Source organism: Phascolarctos cinereus, unplaced genomic scaffold (assembly GCF_003287225.1).
Source record: "Phascolarctos cinereus isolate Bilbo 61053 unplaced genomic scaffold, phaCin_HiC Scaffold_726;HRSCAF=1367, whole genome shotgun sequence".
Lineage (NCBI taxonomy): Eukaryota > Metazoa > Chordata > Mammalia > Diprotodontia > Phascolarctidae > Phascolarctos > Phascolarctos cinereus.
Window position 1 is genome coordinate 355,089,143 of NW_027556098.1, and position 13,799 is coordinate 355,102,941.

At 37.1% G+C, this 13,799-nt stretch overlaps 1 protein-coding gene across 1 annotated transcript in view; it reads right to left on the reverse strand.

Moving 5' to 3' along the window:
* CSMD2 (CUB and Sushi multiple domains 2) overlaps positions 1-13,799 on the reverse strand; it is a 974,125-nt gene that overhangs the window by 367,162 nt on the left and 593,164 nt on the right. Inside the window, 2 exon segments of the mRNA XM_078157010.1 lie at positions 1,868-1,980; positions 8,768-8,871. Of these exon segments, the coding sequence (XP_078013136.1) occupies positions 1,868-1,980; positions 8,768-8,871 (217 nt within the window).

Here is a 13,799-nt window from a genome sequence, read left to right on the forward strand (position 1 = left end):
TATATAGAGAAGTTATGGAGAAGGTCAAGATTTGTGGGAAAGATGACAAATAACATTTTGGACTCGTGGAACTTGAGGATTTGGTGGATATCCAGGTGCAACTATTAGCAAACGGCTGGAAATATGGGACTAGACTTCTAAGGAAAGGGATAGAGTAGAGACAAAGATATTGTGACTCATCTTTAGTAGTCTTTCTCAATTCCTTAGTCTCCTTTATCTCATGTATCCAAACAATTTGAATTTGCTGTTTTTACCACCATAACACTTCTCACATTTGAGTCCTTCTCTTTATTCATTATTTCAACCACTCTCTTAGTTCAGGCTTGTATTACCTCACACCCTAAGTTACTGCAATAGCCTCCTAATTGATCTCACTTCCTCAAGACTCTTTCCTCTCCAATCCATCCTTCAAACAGCTACCAAAAGGATTTTTTCTTAAGCCAATATGACCATATCAGTACCTTAATAAATAAGCTACAGTGGCTCCCTATTGCCTCTAGGATCAAACATAAAATCTTGTTTGCCTTTTAAAATCCCTTCACAATCTGGCTCCAACCCATCTTTCCACTCTCACTATATATTATTCCCCTTCCTACACTCTATAACTTACCTAAACTGACCTTCTCTCCGTTCTTCATATACTAATACTCCATGTCCCATGTCCTCGCACCATCTTTTGCATGAGGCTTTTCCTAATGCCTAATGTTAGTGGTCTCTCCACCAAACTATGACATATTTAACTATTTTGTATATATTTATATTTGTTCACCTTTTATACTTAGAGATCTATTTATTGTTTCCTTCCTCCCACAGGGATGGGGCAGGTAGAGTGAGGTGGGAGGAGGAGACAACAGCATAGTGCCTAGCACAGTGGCTTACACAAAGTAGGTACTTAATAAATACTTTTTGATTAACAGTCTTTACATTGACCATCCCCTGTGCATAGAATTCACTCCTTCTTTACCCATACCTCAAGGAATCCCTTTCTTTCTTCTGATGCAGCTCAAGCACCAAACTTGAAACAAAGCCTTTCCTGATTCCATCAATTGCTAATTTCCCCCTTTCCTAACAACTTATATTGTTGGTATTATAATACAAATAATATAAACTGTAATTGTAATACAAATACCTTGTAATTATTTTGTACTAATTCTGCATATGTATGCATATATATACATATACATACACAAATGTATATGTTGTTTTCCCCAATAGAACATAAACTCTTTGAGATAAGGAATTGTTTCATCCTTTGTTTCATATCCCTACCACTAGCACAGTGTCTGGTACATAATATCAATCAATAAGCATTTATTAAGTGCCTGCTATGTTCCAGGCACTGTGTGCTACTACAAAAAGAGACAAAAGACAATCCTTGCCCCATAGTAGGTGCTTAATAAGTATTTTGATTGACTGATTATTAATCTTTATAGAGGTGACAACTGTAGTCATAGGATCACCAAATGAGAGAGTATAAAGAGAGAAAAGAAGAGGATCATAGATGAAAACTTAGGGAACACTCATTTAGAGAAGCCAGAAAGGAAGGAGAAGAAACATGAGAGTGTTTTATTGAAGAAGCCAAAAAAAGAGTTCGCCAAAAGAAGAGGATGGTCAATAGTGTCAAATGCCATAGAGGTTTCAAAAAGGATGGCGAAGAAAAAAGATGACTGGGTTTATTAACAAGATTTGGAAACTAATGCTCAGAGTACTTTGTTAACTCATAAGGATAGGATGAATACCCAGATCTCTAGACTCAAGTCCAATGCTTTGACATTACTTTGGAATTTACTTCTCTTTTAGATCTGGCCCCCCCCACCCCCATCAATCACTTCATCCACAGGGGAAAGGAAACCCCTAAATATATTACCTTCATAGGAAGCTTTGAATCCCAGTGAGCTGCTACTGCTGTCTGTCTGGAAGAGAAGCCACATTTGATGGTTGGTGCTAACAATCAGGTCTGGGACAGTGTTGCCTGTTAAACTGTCAGGAAAGAGAAAGATTGAAAGATGTGATCTCCCCACAGTTTTTACCTGAACAAAATTTCATCAAAATTAACTCCTTCTCAGAGGCTGCACCTTAGTGCTTACCTGCCAAGGGACAATCCATGTGCCTCTGCCTTCCATAAAACTCAATGTTCATGACTGTGGTTGAACTCAAAGTAGAATATGGAATGGATGGGGCAGAACCCAAGAAGGAGCGGTGCTAGACTTTACGTTACATTTCCCAGGTCAGTCTGATGACTTGGAGAGAATTTATACAAATAAAAGCTGAATGCTCGGTCTGTATCTGCACTAGCTTTTTGAAAGGGATATAAACAGTCAAGTCCACTCAAGCTATGTGTCCATAACCATGTATAATATTTTTGTTTTGTTCTTAGAAGGGCACTGCACAATGGGAAAGAGCCATAGCAACTTTCCCAGTAAGGGCCAGACTGCCATAACAACAGATTAAGTGCAGCTTGGGTAATAACATCAAGGGTTGGAAGCCCTCCTTGCTACCAAGCTATACACAAACAGAGGCATATACAAGCACACATGTGCTCCCACCACCACCACAGATACACATCCCTACTGCTGATTTCTGAAACCTGAGAAAAATCTTTCCATTATCTAGTGAAAGATAAGACTGAAAATTCTAATTTTCCAAGGACAGAGAAGGAGAGGGCTGACAAGCCAAGCAACATTAGATTATTTTCTGAGAGCAATGGATGCCTACAGAAGGACAGTGGGGGAAAGGGTACTATTCATAAGGGACTGCATAATTCAATTAATTAAATATTAATTATTTAATTCAACAACATTTATTAAGGCACTGAAGATATGACATATACTTCTCTCAATTAATGCATAAATTAATAGGTCCCAATATATACAAATAATCATAACAAAAGAGTGAGATAGTCAATCAGTAATCAACTAGTATTTGGTAGGTGTTTCTTATGTGCTAGGCACTGTGGAAATACAAAGCAGTGGTCCAGGAAAAATGCTTTGAGAAAACTGAGGAGGCAGAGATCCCTTTCACCTATGAGGAAGTAAAGGCAACATACAGGAGGAAACATCTAAGTTAGGCCTTGATATAAGAGATATAAAAGAAAGATTTCAACAAACAAATATGAAAAGATAATCCCATCTAGTCAACAAGAATTTGATCTATAAAATACACATAGAGGGATATAGTGGGGAGGAATAGTATGAGGTAAGACTGGAAAGCTGAGCTGAGATAGTCTATGATAGCTCTTGAATACTGGAATCAGGAATTTCTATTTTATTTGATAGTTACTGGTAAACTGCAGAATGTAGTGCTAGTATAATGGCACTATATTGTCGAGATTACTCAGCAAGTATGAGGGGGAAGATGAAGACTTCAGTTTGGGATATGTTGAGTTTTAAGGAGACAATGGGAACATCCAGGTAGGGATGTTGGTAAGCGCAGGATGATGTTTCTAGGGATATTACAGCAGATATTTTTTGGGAGTCACTTGCATTGAAGTGATAATTGAAGCCATCAAAGTGAATAGAATCACTAAAGGCAAGAGGGTACAGAAAGAAGAGAATAACCAGCACAATACCTTAGAGGCTACTCAACTCTTTCTTCGTAAGGGGCAAGAAGGACAGAAGGAAGATGAAGACATAGGAAAATAGTGGTTGGAGACTACTGAAAATGCCACAAAAAGGGTCAAGAATGATGAGGACAGCAAAAGGGCCACTGAATATAATAATAAGGATAGCAGTGACCAGAAAGCAGTTTTAGTAGAGTGATGGGAACTAACAACAGATTTCATAGGGTTAAACAATGAGTGGAAGGTAACGAAGTTAGAAGCAGTGAGTGTAGATGACTTTCTAGAATTTTGAAAGGAAAAGAATAAATGAATCACATATAGAAAACTAGAAAACATCTCAGAGATCATCTAATCCAATCACCTCATTTTACAGATGAGGAAACTACAACCCAGGAGAGTAAATGACTTGCCCAGAATCACATATTGACTAAGTAAGCATCAGCCAGGAAGGGCACCCAGGGCTGCTGTTCTTTTCTGTACTATCATGCTGCCTCCAAAGCAAGGAAAGAGGAAAATAGTTTAAAGGGTTGGCAGTGTCAAGAAAAAATGATTATTTTCTTTAGGATATGAGATAATTATGATCTGAGATGGGCCCAATAGAGAATCGTTTAACTTAACTGAAACAAACTCAAACTGCACATTACACAAAGCCTTTTCTTTAGCCCAAACAGCCTCGGACCCTAACAAGAGATCTTAGGCTTCACAAAGCAACATGTATAAGTGAGTGATTAAAGTATCTCTATAATAGCAATACCTTGGATAACAGGGGCTTTCAAAGACTTCAGAGAAAATTATTACCAAATTAAGTATTTTTCAGAAGATTCTACTTATAAAGTTTATTTTATGGTCTTCATTTTATACGAATATAGGCATACCCTAGTGTGAATTTGTGCTAACCAATATCACTTTAGAAATCCATCATAATAAATTGAACTCCACCAGAAAGTCACAAAACCCCACCAAAACACTGTTTGGCTAATTGTTTACTTAAAACATTGCTCCTATAGAACCTGTGGACAATGACGCCTCCATCATAAAGTCTGTGATACAGAAGAAGAAAAGCCAGACAGAGTCTAATGGAACAAATCAGGCAAAGCCTCATGGTGCAAATTTTAGGAGAACAGATTTCAAAGGGTTCAGAGAAAGGCTAGGATCCAGTGTACTGATATTTTGCAGGGGAAAACAGTCTAAGAAGAAAGTGAAAATCTCAAAAATGAAATTCTGAAGAGACAAGTGTAAATATTACAGGGCAATTCAGTCTAAGAGGGATGAGAAACTCTACAGAATGGAATTCTCAGACACAAGCCGAAATGATTCTAATAATCAAAAAGGAGCTGCCTAAAGACTCTACTTTAAATAGAGAAAGAACAGATGTTTAAAAAGAAGAGTAGCAACACCAAGTTGGCTACAGATGAATATAAAAGAGTAGTAGAGTCTATAAGAATAATACCAAGAAAGATAAATAATAAAATGAGGCAATAATCAACAACAAAAAGTTTTGTTCTATTCGTTATATATGGTATGCACCAAAAAAGGATCAAATAAAGGATAGGACTGCTTGTCAAGGATGGACTGATTGTGATGAACAACAATGAGAAGGCTTACTTTGCTTCTGTTTTCTTTGTCAAGGAAAATGATCTTTGGACTGGAAAGGACAGATCAAAAATGATGAGCAGGGAAAGAAAAAACAAAAAAAGGAGACAGCAGCATCTGCCTGGCTTCAAAAGATCACAAAGCTCTAAACTGCATCCCAGAGTACCAAAAGAACTTTTAAACATCTAAGAGAATGTACAAAGTATGGCAGAACTACAGAAAAGCAGGGGTGAGTTTTTGGTTTTGTCTCTGCTTAAAGGGAAGCAGGTGGAATCTGCAAACAAAAGATTCTTGACATTGATGTGGATTTTGGGAAAAATTCTAGAACACATTATTAAAATTGTGACACTTTGTCCCAATTTGTGACAACTTGTGAGCACTTAAAAAAAGGGAAGCATGGATCATTCACTCAGCATCAAGTACAGATCACACCAGATTGGTCTCATTTCGTTTCTTTTTTTTAAACTAACTAGACTGCTAAAGTTCAGGGGAAGGGTATAGTTAGATTTTAGTAAAGCATTTGACAAAGCCTTTCATAAAAATATTGTGGAAAAGTTGGTAGATTATAGGCCAAAGGACAGTACTGCTTGGTGGACTTGAAAATGGTTGTATATTTGGATCCACAAAGTAGTCATTGATAGGATAATGTCAATTTTGAGGGAGGCTGGTAGAATGTCTCACAGATGTGTCCTTGAATATATGATATTCAATATTTTTAATATATGATTCAGATGAAAGCATAAATGGTACACCTGACATATTTTCAAATGACAGAACACTGGAAGGAATAACTATTCTGCAACAGAATACATAAAGATCTTGCTCAACAAGCTAGAAAAAAGGCCAAATCAAATAAGATGAAATTAAATAGGAATAAATGTCAAGTCCTACATCTTGGTTCAAAAAATCAATTTTACAAATAAAGGTGAAAGGAGATGAGATTAGCTGTAATTCCTAGAAAAGAACTTAGGGTTTTTAGTGGAATGAATGCTCAACATGAGTCAAAGCATGACAAGGCAGCTAACAAAAGCTAATGCTATCCTAAACAGTATTGAGTGACATAATATCTCTAGAACAGAGGAAGCAATAAGTTTTGCTACATTCTAGCTTAAACAGAAATCTGGAGTACTGTGTTCAGTTCTAGGAGCAGATTTTAGGAATGTCACAGACAAGTTAAGTCAGGTCCAAGAAGAAAGAAGGGATGTTAGCCTTGAGAAGAAAATGTTTATGGGGGGCATTATATCTGTCAGGAGAGCTTTAAGTTTAAATTTAAGAGGAGGTTACAAAGAAGAGGGACACAGAGATTCAATCTGATTTGCTTAGCCTAAGAAGGCAAGACTATAAGCAATAGGGGGAAACTGCAAAGACACAAATTTGGACTTAATGAAAGGAAGAACTTCCTTATTAGATCTATTCAAAACTGTAATGGCCTGGTTTAGGCAGTAATCTCCCTCACTGAAAGAATTCAAGCAGATATTGTGCTGGGGTAGGGGGAAGTGCAGGAGGAGGATGTTACAAAGGCTTTTGGTCAGGTGCAAGTTAGATGAGATGGCATCTATGGTTAATTTATGCTTCTGATTCTGGGAATTAACTCCTCCAAGACCAATTCAATTCAACAAATAGTAAGGAAATACTATGTGTATGATACTATGCAAGGGCCTAGGAATTCAAACATAAGAAACTATATAGTCTCTGCCCTCAAGGAGATAACATTTTATAAGAAGGATAGCACGTGCCAATATAACATAAGCTAGAATTTGATAGACAAAGTGCAGGAATGGAGCCAAACACACATAGGGACTGCTTCAGGGAAGCCACAGAAAAAGTCATTTTATAGCCTGGTCTTTGATTATCTTGGAATAATTAATCTGACTATATCACATGTACTATTCCCTGTGTTGTGATAACGGCAATGGGGGGAAGAGTCAATAGGGAGTTGAGTATAGAAGGGAAATTTTGGAGGTGTGGATAAGGCCTGTATAGGTGGGAAGATGTAGAAGAGAAAATGGAATTAAGGCAACCTCCAGATTTAAAAACCTATAGACTTGCTTGTGATGTGAAAAAAAAAAAAGGGGGGGGTATAAAGGCCAAGATTCAGTAAGGTACAATAGCTGCTGTATCTTGGCTGAAAAAAAGCAAGTTGAAGGGAACTTATTTAACTTAAGGAAGAAAAAAGCACTTTAGGAAGCCTGGGGTCCATCAGGGGAAACAGAGAGAAAGTAAGGATAACTCAGAGCAAATCCATCCCTTTGCAAGATGTACATCTTTAAATGGATAAGATTTCAGTGACATAATTTTCATTCATAAAGGGCAGAAATGTCAGATTGACCACAGCACTCAGTTCATTGGCACCAAAACCCCTAGAATGTAAATAACTTAATCAGAGACTCAATGGCAGATTTCAGAATCTGTAATGAACAGAAAAGACAAGAATTAATAAGAAAGAAGTGTATGTGAGGAGTTCTAGAAGAGCACCTGAAGTCAGGAAGTCGGTCTCAACCCCTTCCCAGTTCTGCTTTGAACTCCCTTGGAGGCAAGACACATTTCCTAATATTTAGTAGTTTTTGATCACAACTGAAGTGAGTGGTACAAACAGACCAAGAGCAATCAGACGAGCTATGCTTTAATTTGATGCCACCTTAGACAAGTCACTTAAACCTGGAATGCTACAGATTTGTCTATATGTCAAATGGGCATGGCCCCAAATTTCTACTTCTTTAAAGTAGTTGGGGTTAGAGGGGTAAAGGAGTTGATTTCTAAGAAAACAAAGTGGAGGATGGGGAGAGAAGCCAGGGGCTACTAAGAAAGAAATTATAATACAATCTAACAATTACTGTCTATATTAGCTATGAGTGGCTATTCTTAGCTAACATTTAAATCTATATTACAGAATGTAGAATAGTGCAAATAGTGACTCCTCCAGGTCTTTAGCTGGGCAAGAGAAGACAAAGTCTCAGTAGCCTAACACTGACTTTCTCTAATGTGAAGCTGTGTATTTCTTATGAGGAAAGAAATTAAACCCAAGCACAGAAAGCAGAAACTCACTCTAAATTTAGATCTGAATTGGAAAAAGGGAAAAGGTACCACCCCTTCAGTATGAAAATAGAACATTTAATTAGCCAGATATTACTAAACTTCAGGACAAATGAACAAAAATCTCCATGTTCAAGTTGGACAATACTTTTAATGACATAATAGAGGAAAAATCTGCCCATCCAAAAGGAAGGGGAAAATGGAATAAAAAGCCAAATCAAATTCAGAGAAATCCAATAAATCTTTCCTCTTACCACTAACCAAGAGGCTATTCATTTTCATTTAACCTCAGATGTTTAGCCTTTGTTCAGTGTGGGCAGAGGCCAACAAAATGTTCCTAAAACCAGGGCGTTCATCTCTCACAGGCATCAAGCATTTAATGAAACTGGCCTGGAGATGGGGCCAGTTTTTTTCTACAGCAAAAAGCATAGTACTAATCAGCTGAAAAACTCCCCCATTCCCTAATAGACATCAGGTTTATTCTGCCTAAACCCATTTCTCCCAATAACACTGCTTAGCACATCTTCCCCCAACTAGTTTTTCTCCTTCTACAACCCTGGTGGGAAAATAAGTTTTGCTTACACATAGAGAACCGTTTTCTGGTCCCCATCCTGCCCACCGTCCCCCACAGTCAACGTGTCATAGCCTCTTTCCAAGTCAAATTCCTCAAAAGTGAGCTTGATCACCTGTGGGAGAAACACATTAATTAGTATCAGAGTATGAGCTGTGGCAGTGAGATTTCTCTGGTTATCATTTTTAAAATGTTTTTTAAATAAGCAAAAACTTCCAACTAAGAAAATGCTAACCATTTTCCTCTTTATACTGATAGGTAGCTATCCCTGATAACTACAAACATTACTGAAACCATCCTTTAGATTTCTCATTCAGAGATTACTGTTTTCTGGGTTGTCTTTATTGATATGGGTCTAGGACAGGAACTATGATTTCACAGGTAGAGGAAACTTCTGAGTGAGAAGACTTCTTCTACCATTACAGATCAGCACCTTCCCTGCAACTTAAGTGACTTGCCCAGTCACACAACCAAGATCGCAAACAGGATATAACCCAGGTCTTCCTGACTCCAAGGCTAGCTGTCTATTCTAGGTAAACCATGCTGCTCTCTATTATCTGGATCATTGCTCAACAGACAATGATCTTTCTAGGGTCTCTTACTATTTTCAAAGGTCTTCATGGTAAACTAGGATCGTTAAGGGGATATACTGGTTTGGTCCCGCAGATAGCCTGTGAGTCTGGTAACAATGTCCATGTAAAGTGTGGAATCTGCAATCCCCTGACCAAGAATAACCAGCAAAGGCCATTTCATCCATCCCCAACCATTCACAACCATCCTATTTTTCTGGATTGTCAGGGAAAGAAATAGCCTAATATGTCCTTAACCTGGTATAGGCCATGAAGAAGACCTTATTTATGGCTAGCAAAGATCTCCTCTTGTTTATTGTGTTTGATTTGTTCCTCAGCAGAAATGGGAGACAACTTGTCACCAAACATTTTATATGACATTTCAAAAATTTATCATTAACACTGTCTTTCTCTGACCTAAAGAAAGTTTTTCTTCAGACACTCCTTCCCAACCCTGACTTGACCCTGCTTTTCCTAACATCTTTTTCACTTTCTCTCAGCATTAAAATCTACATAAGCAAGACCCACCAAGTGACCATATGAAGCCAAGGCAACATAAAGGAGGCCAACTCTGCAAGTCTCATAGAAAAAACTCCTGCAGGTATCATAATGGCATCTTTTTCAAGTCAGCACTATCCTGATTTAAGGTGGATTGCCAGGATGTGTGATAACTCTAGAATTCTTGGAACTGCAGTTCAAATTTAGGTAGGTGCTATTTATTTCTCAGAGTTCTTTATTTAGCTGGTATCCCAGCTATACATGTTAAATGCAGGACTGGCATCCAAAAAACAGTTTCCACCAATTACTTTTTTAGCTAATGATTTTGTTTTCTATTCCCTTACCAAATTAGTTTCACCTTCCATTTTCCTCACCTAGTACACTTAATACACAGAGGATAACAACTTTAGGCAAATAAATCCTTTCCCCATCTGTCTCAAAGATCTCAAAATGGCACCATTTATAAGGTCCCTCACCCTTTCCAGACCCTTTTATAAGGTTGTATGCCCCCAACAAGAAGTCTTCCAAAACCCTATAGCTCAAATTGATTTCTACTTTTCTGTATGTGTTCCATGCTTCATGTAAGTCACAAAATAACAGAATATCAGAGCTAGAAGGGATCTTAAAGAACATTTAGATGAAACTCCTACTTGAAATCCTTCTTACAAAATTCCAAATTTTCATGCTGTGTCTGTTTGAATTCTTCCAGAGACAAGGAATTCAAATAGATTATAAATTCCTTTAATGTAAACAATGTCTTTTCTTTCTCTTCGTTTGTCCCTATCACAGGTAAGATGTGGTTATTATTCCACCACAAGCCCAGAATACATGAAGTGAATAAATTCAGGTTATGATCTCCTTCATGGTTTGTCAATGAACACAGAAAATGCTCAGAATCTAAAGGTCTAGTCCACTATATGCTCAATAACCCCCTCTACAATATTACTAACAAATGGTCATCCAGTCTCAAAATGAAGACTTCCAACTGAAAGGGAACCCACCAACTCTCAATGCAACTTCTGGATTATGAAGTGCATGTTGATTCATTAACAAAAAGGATACTTGGATAGGTAGTATAATCTAGAGAAAAGAAATAATATTGCTTTTGTTTTGCTTTTCTTAAGAGAAAAGACCACGTGGGGCTTTCATTCTTGAAATCTAGATTACCTGTAATACCTCTTTGTTTGTTCAAGATGGAGAATAGTAGTTTATCAAAGTACATTTTCTTAAAAGCTCTTATATAACAGTGGCTCCATGACTGGAACGCTATTATTAATGTGAGAATGTAATGATAAAATAACGTAATTAACACAAAGAACACAGTGCTCTACAGTGGCATACATCATTAAGTGAACCACTCATTCATGTAAACTGCTTTTTAAAGAGCCTGACCCTAATTAAAGAGCTAATTACATTAGGTACAACATATACTATCACCTTCCTGCAGCACAACAAGATACCTCGTGTAATATTTATTTATGAAACTTTTTCTTCTACACTTCTGGTTAAATCCTGAGGTTTCTTTAATGTGTCATTAATTAACTGTCCCATAAGGCTATTATAAGGATCAAATGAGATAATGTATGTAAGGTACATTACAAACCTTAATGTACTACAGAAACATCAGCTACTATTATGAATAAAAATAATGGTACATGATGATAAATCAGAATGGCAGTGTAGTGTAGCAAAAAGAGAGCTAGTCTCGGAGACAGGAAGACCGAGGTTCATGTCTCACCTCTGACACATCTTGGCAGTGTTAACTGGATAAATGACAACCTCTCAGCATCCCAGATAACTTGCTAAGGCTATAAGTTGCAGGGCATGGCTCTATCTGCATTGTAATGAGTTTTTTCAACCATATATCAAACAAAATTTTGGTTTAAAAAAAGGCTAATTTTTGAATCAAAGAAATAATCACAGAATCATAGATTTAAAAGGGACCTCAGGAATTCAACTCTTTCCAAACAAAAATCCCCTTTACAACATATCTAATAAGTAGATATATAACCTTTGTGTAATGACCTCAAGTGAAGGGGAATGCAATATTATGGTAACCCCTTTCACTTTTGGATAATAAATTCTTTTTTGTTAGGAATTTAATCATCAATACAATATGAACGTTTCAATATACAAAAACAAACCAAAAAAGAGGATCAAAATGATGAACTTCTGTTAACATAGTTTTAATGCACATTAAATTTAACATACTAAAATTTCAGTAACAAAACTGCTATGTTTTGTCCCCTTCTGAATTTTTCTCTATATTTGAAAATATTTTGTCAACATTCTTATCATATCTCTATCGTTACCCATTTACTCACGATCTCCCTCCATATGCCACCCCCCGGAATCCCTTCTTTTAAAAAAATAAATACAGTCAAGCCAAAACAAATAAAAACTTAAGTTTTCTTTGAAAATATATCCCATTTTGTAGCACTACTCCATCACATTTTTGCCAAGAGGTGGGCAGCATACTTTATCATAAGTCACTGCATTTAACAGGGTTCTGAAATTTATCAAAATTATTTTCTCTTATGTTATTATAGTGGTCACCATGTAAACTGTTCTTCTGGTCCTACTCATCTTAATCTATATCAATTCATACAAGCCTTCCTATGCTTCTCTGAATTCATAATATTCATCATGTCTTATGGTGTAATAATGTTCCATTACATTCATATGGCACAATTTCGTCAGCCATTTCTCCAATTAATTAATGAGCATTCACATTGTTTCCAATGCTTTGCTACAACAAAAAGTACAGCCATAAATGTTTTTGTACAAATGGGTCCTTTAGCTTTGCTTTTGATTTCTCTAGTAGTGATTTCACTGAGTCAAAGGGCATTTTCAGTTTAGTGACTTTTCAAGCATAGTTCCAAATTACTTTACAGAGCAATCTGATCAATTTGTAGACAACGGAGATACAACAATCCCATAGCCCCTCCAACAACTGATATTTTCATCTTCTTATCTTGGACAATCTGATGGGTATAAAGTACAACCTGAGAGTTCATTAAATTTGTATTTCTCTTATTATTAGTTATTTGGTGCATTTTTTTCATGTGGTTGTTGACAGCTTGCATTTCTTCTTTGAAAAAAACTATTCATACCTTTCCAGGGATGGGGGAACCTGTGGCCTTGAGGCCACATATGGTCTTCTAGGTCCTGGGATGTAGCCTTTAGACTGAGTCCAAGTTTTACAGAACACATCATTTTATTAAGAATATTTGTTCTGTGAAGTTTGGATTCAGTCAAAGGGTCACACTTGAGGTCCTAGAGGGTCACAGGTAGCCTCAAAGCCGAAGGTTCCCCACTCATGCTTTAACCATTTAACCACTGAGAATGGTTCTTACTTTTTTACATTTAAGCATACTTCACCTTCTTTCTTCACCTCCTACCCAGCCCTATTTAATCCTAAAACCCATCTAAAAGGGCCTAGGTGGCAGGAAGAACCACCAACAACAGGAGTATTCTCCCCTCTTACCTTCCTCCTTTGTTCCAGCTGCTCATAGGGCTTGGATGAGATGGGATTCAACAACTTCCTTCCTTCTGATGAGATGGAGGACAACCAGGCTTTACAATGTTTTGTCACTGCCTCCTAGGATCCTCTAGACCTCACTCTCTAACCAGCCTCTATTCCCTAGTTTCCTGCACTGTCATCTTAACTACTGATATTACCTAGAGAACTCTGGGCCTTTGCCATCCACCCCACCCTTAGGACTTCGAGGTCTTTCCATTTGCCCTGAACTGATCTTTCTTTTGTATGCTGCCTCTTCCAATTAGAATGTGAGCTCCTTGAGAGGAAGATCTATCTCACTTTTCCATTTATATCTCTAGTGTTTAGTATAGTGCTTGTGACATTGTAAGCACTTAATGATTTTTTAATTAATTCATTCAATTCTCTCTATATTGTAAATATCAGATCTTTATCAGAGAAATTTACTACAAAGATTTTCATATCCCACACCCCAGT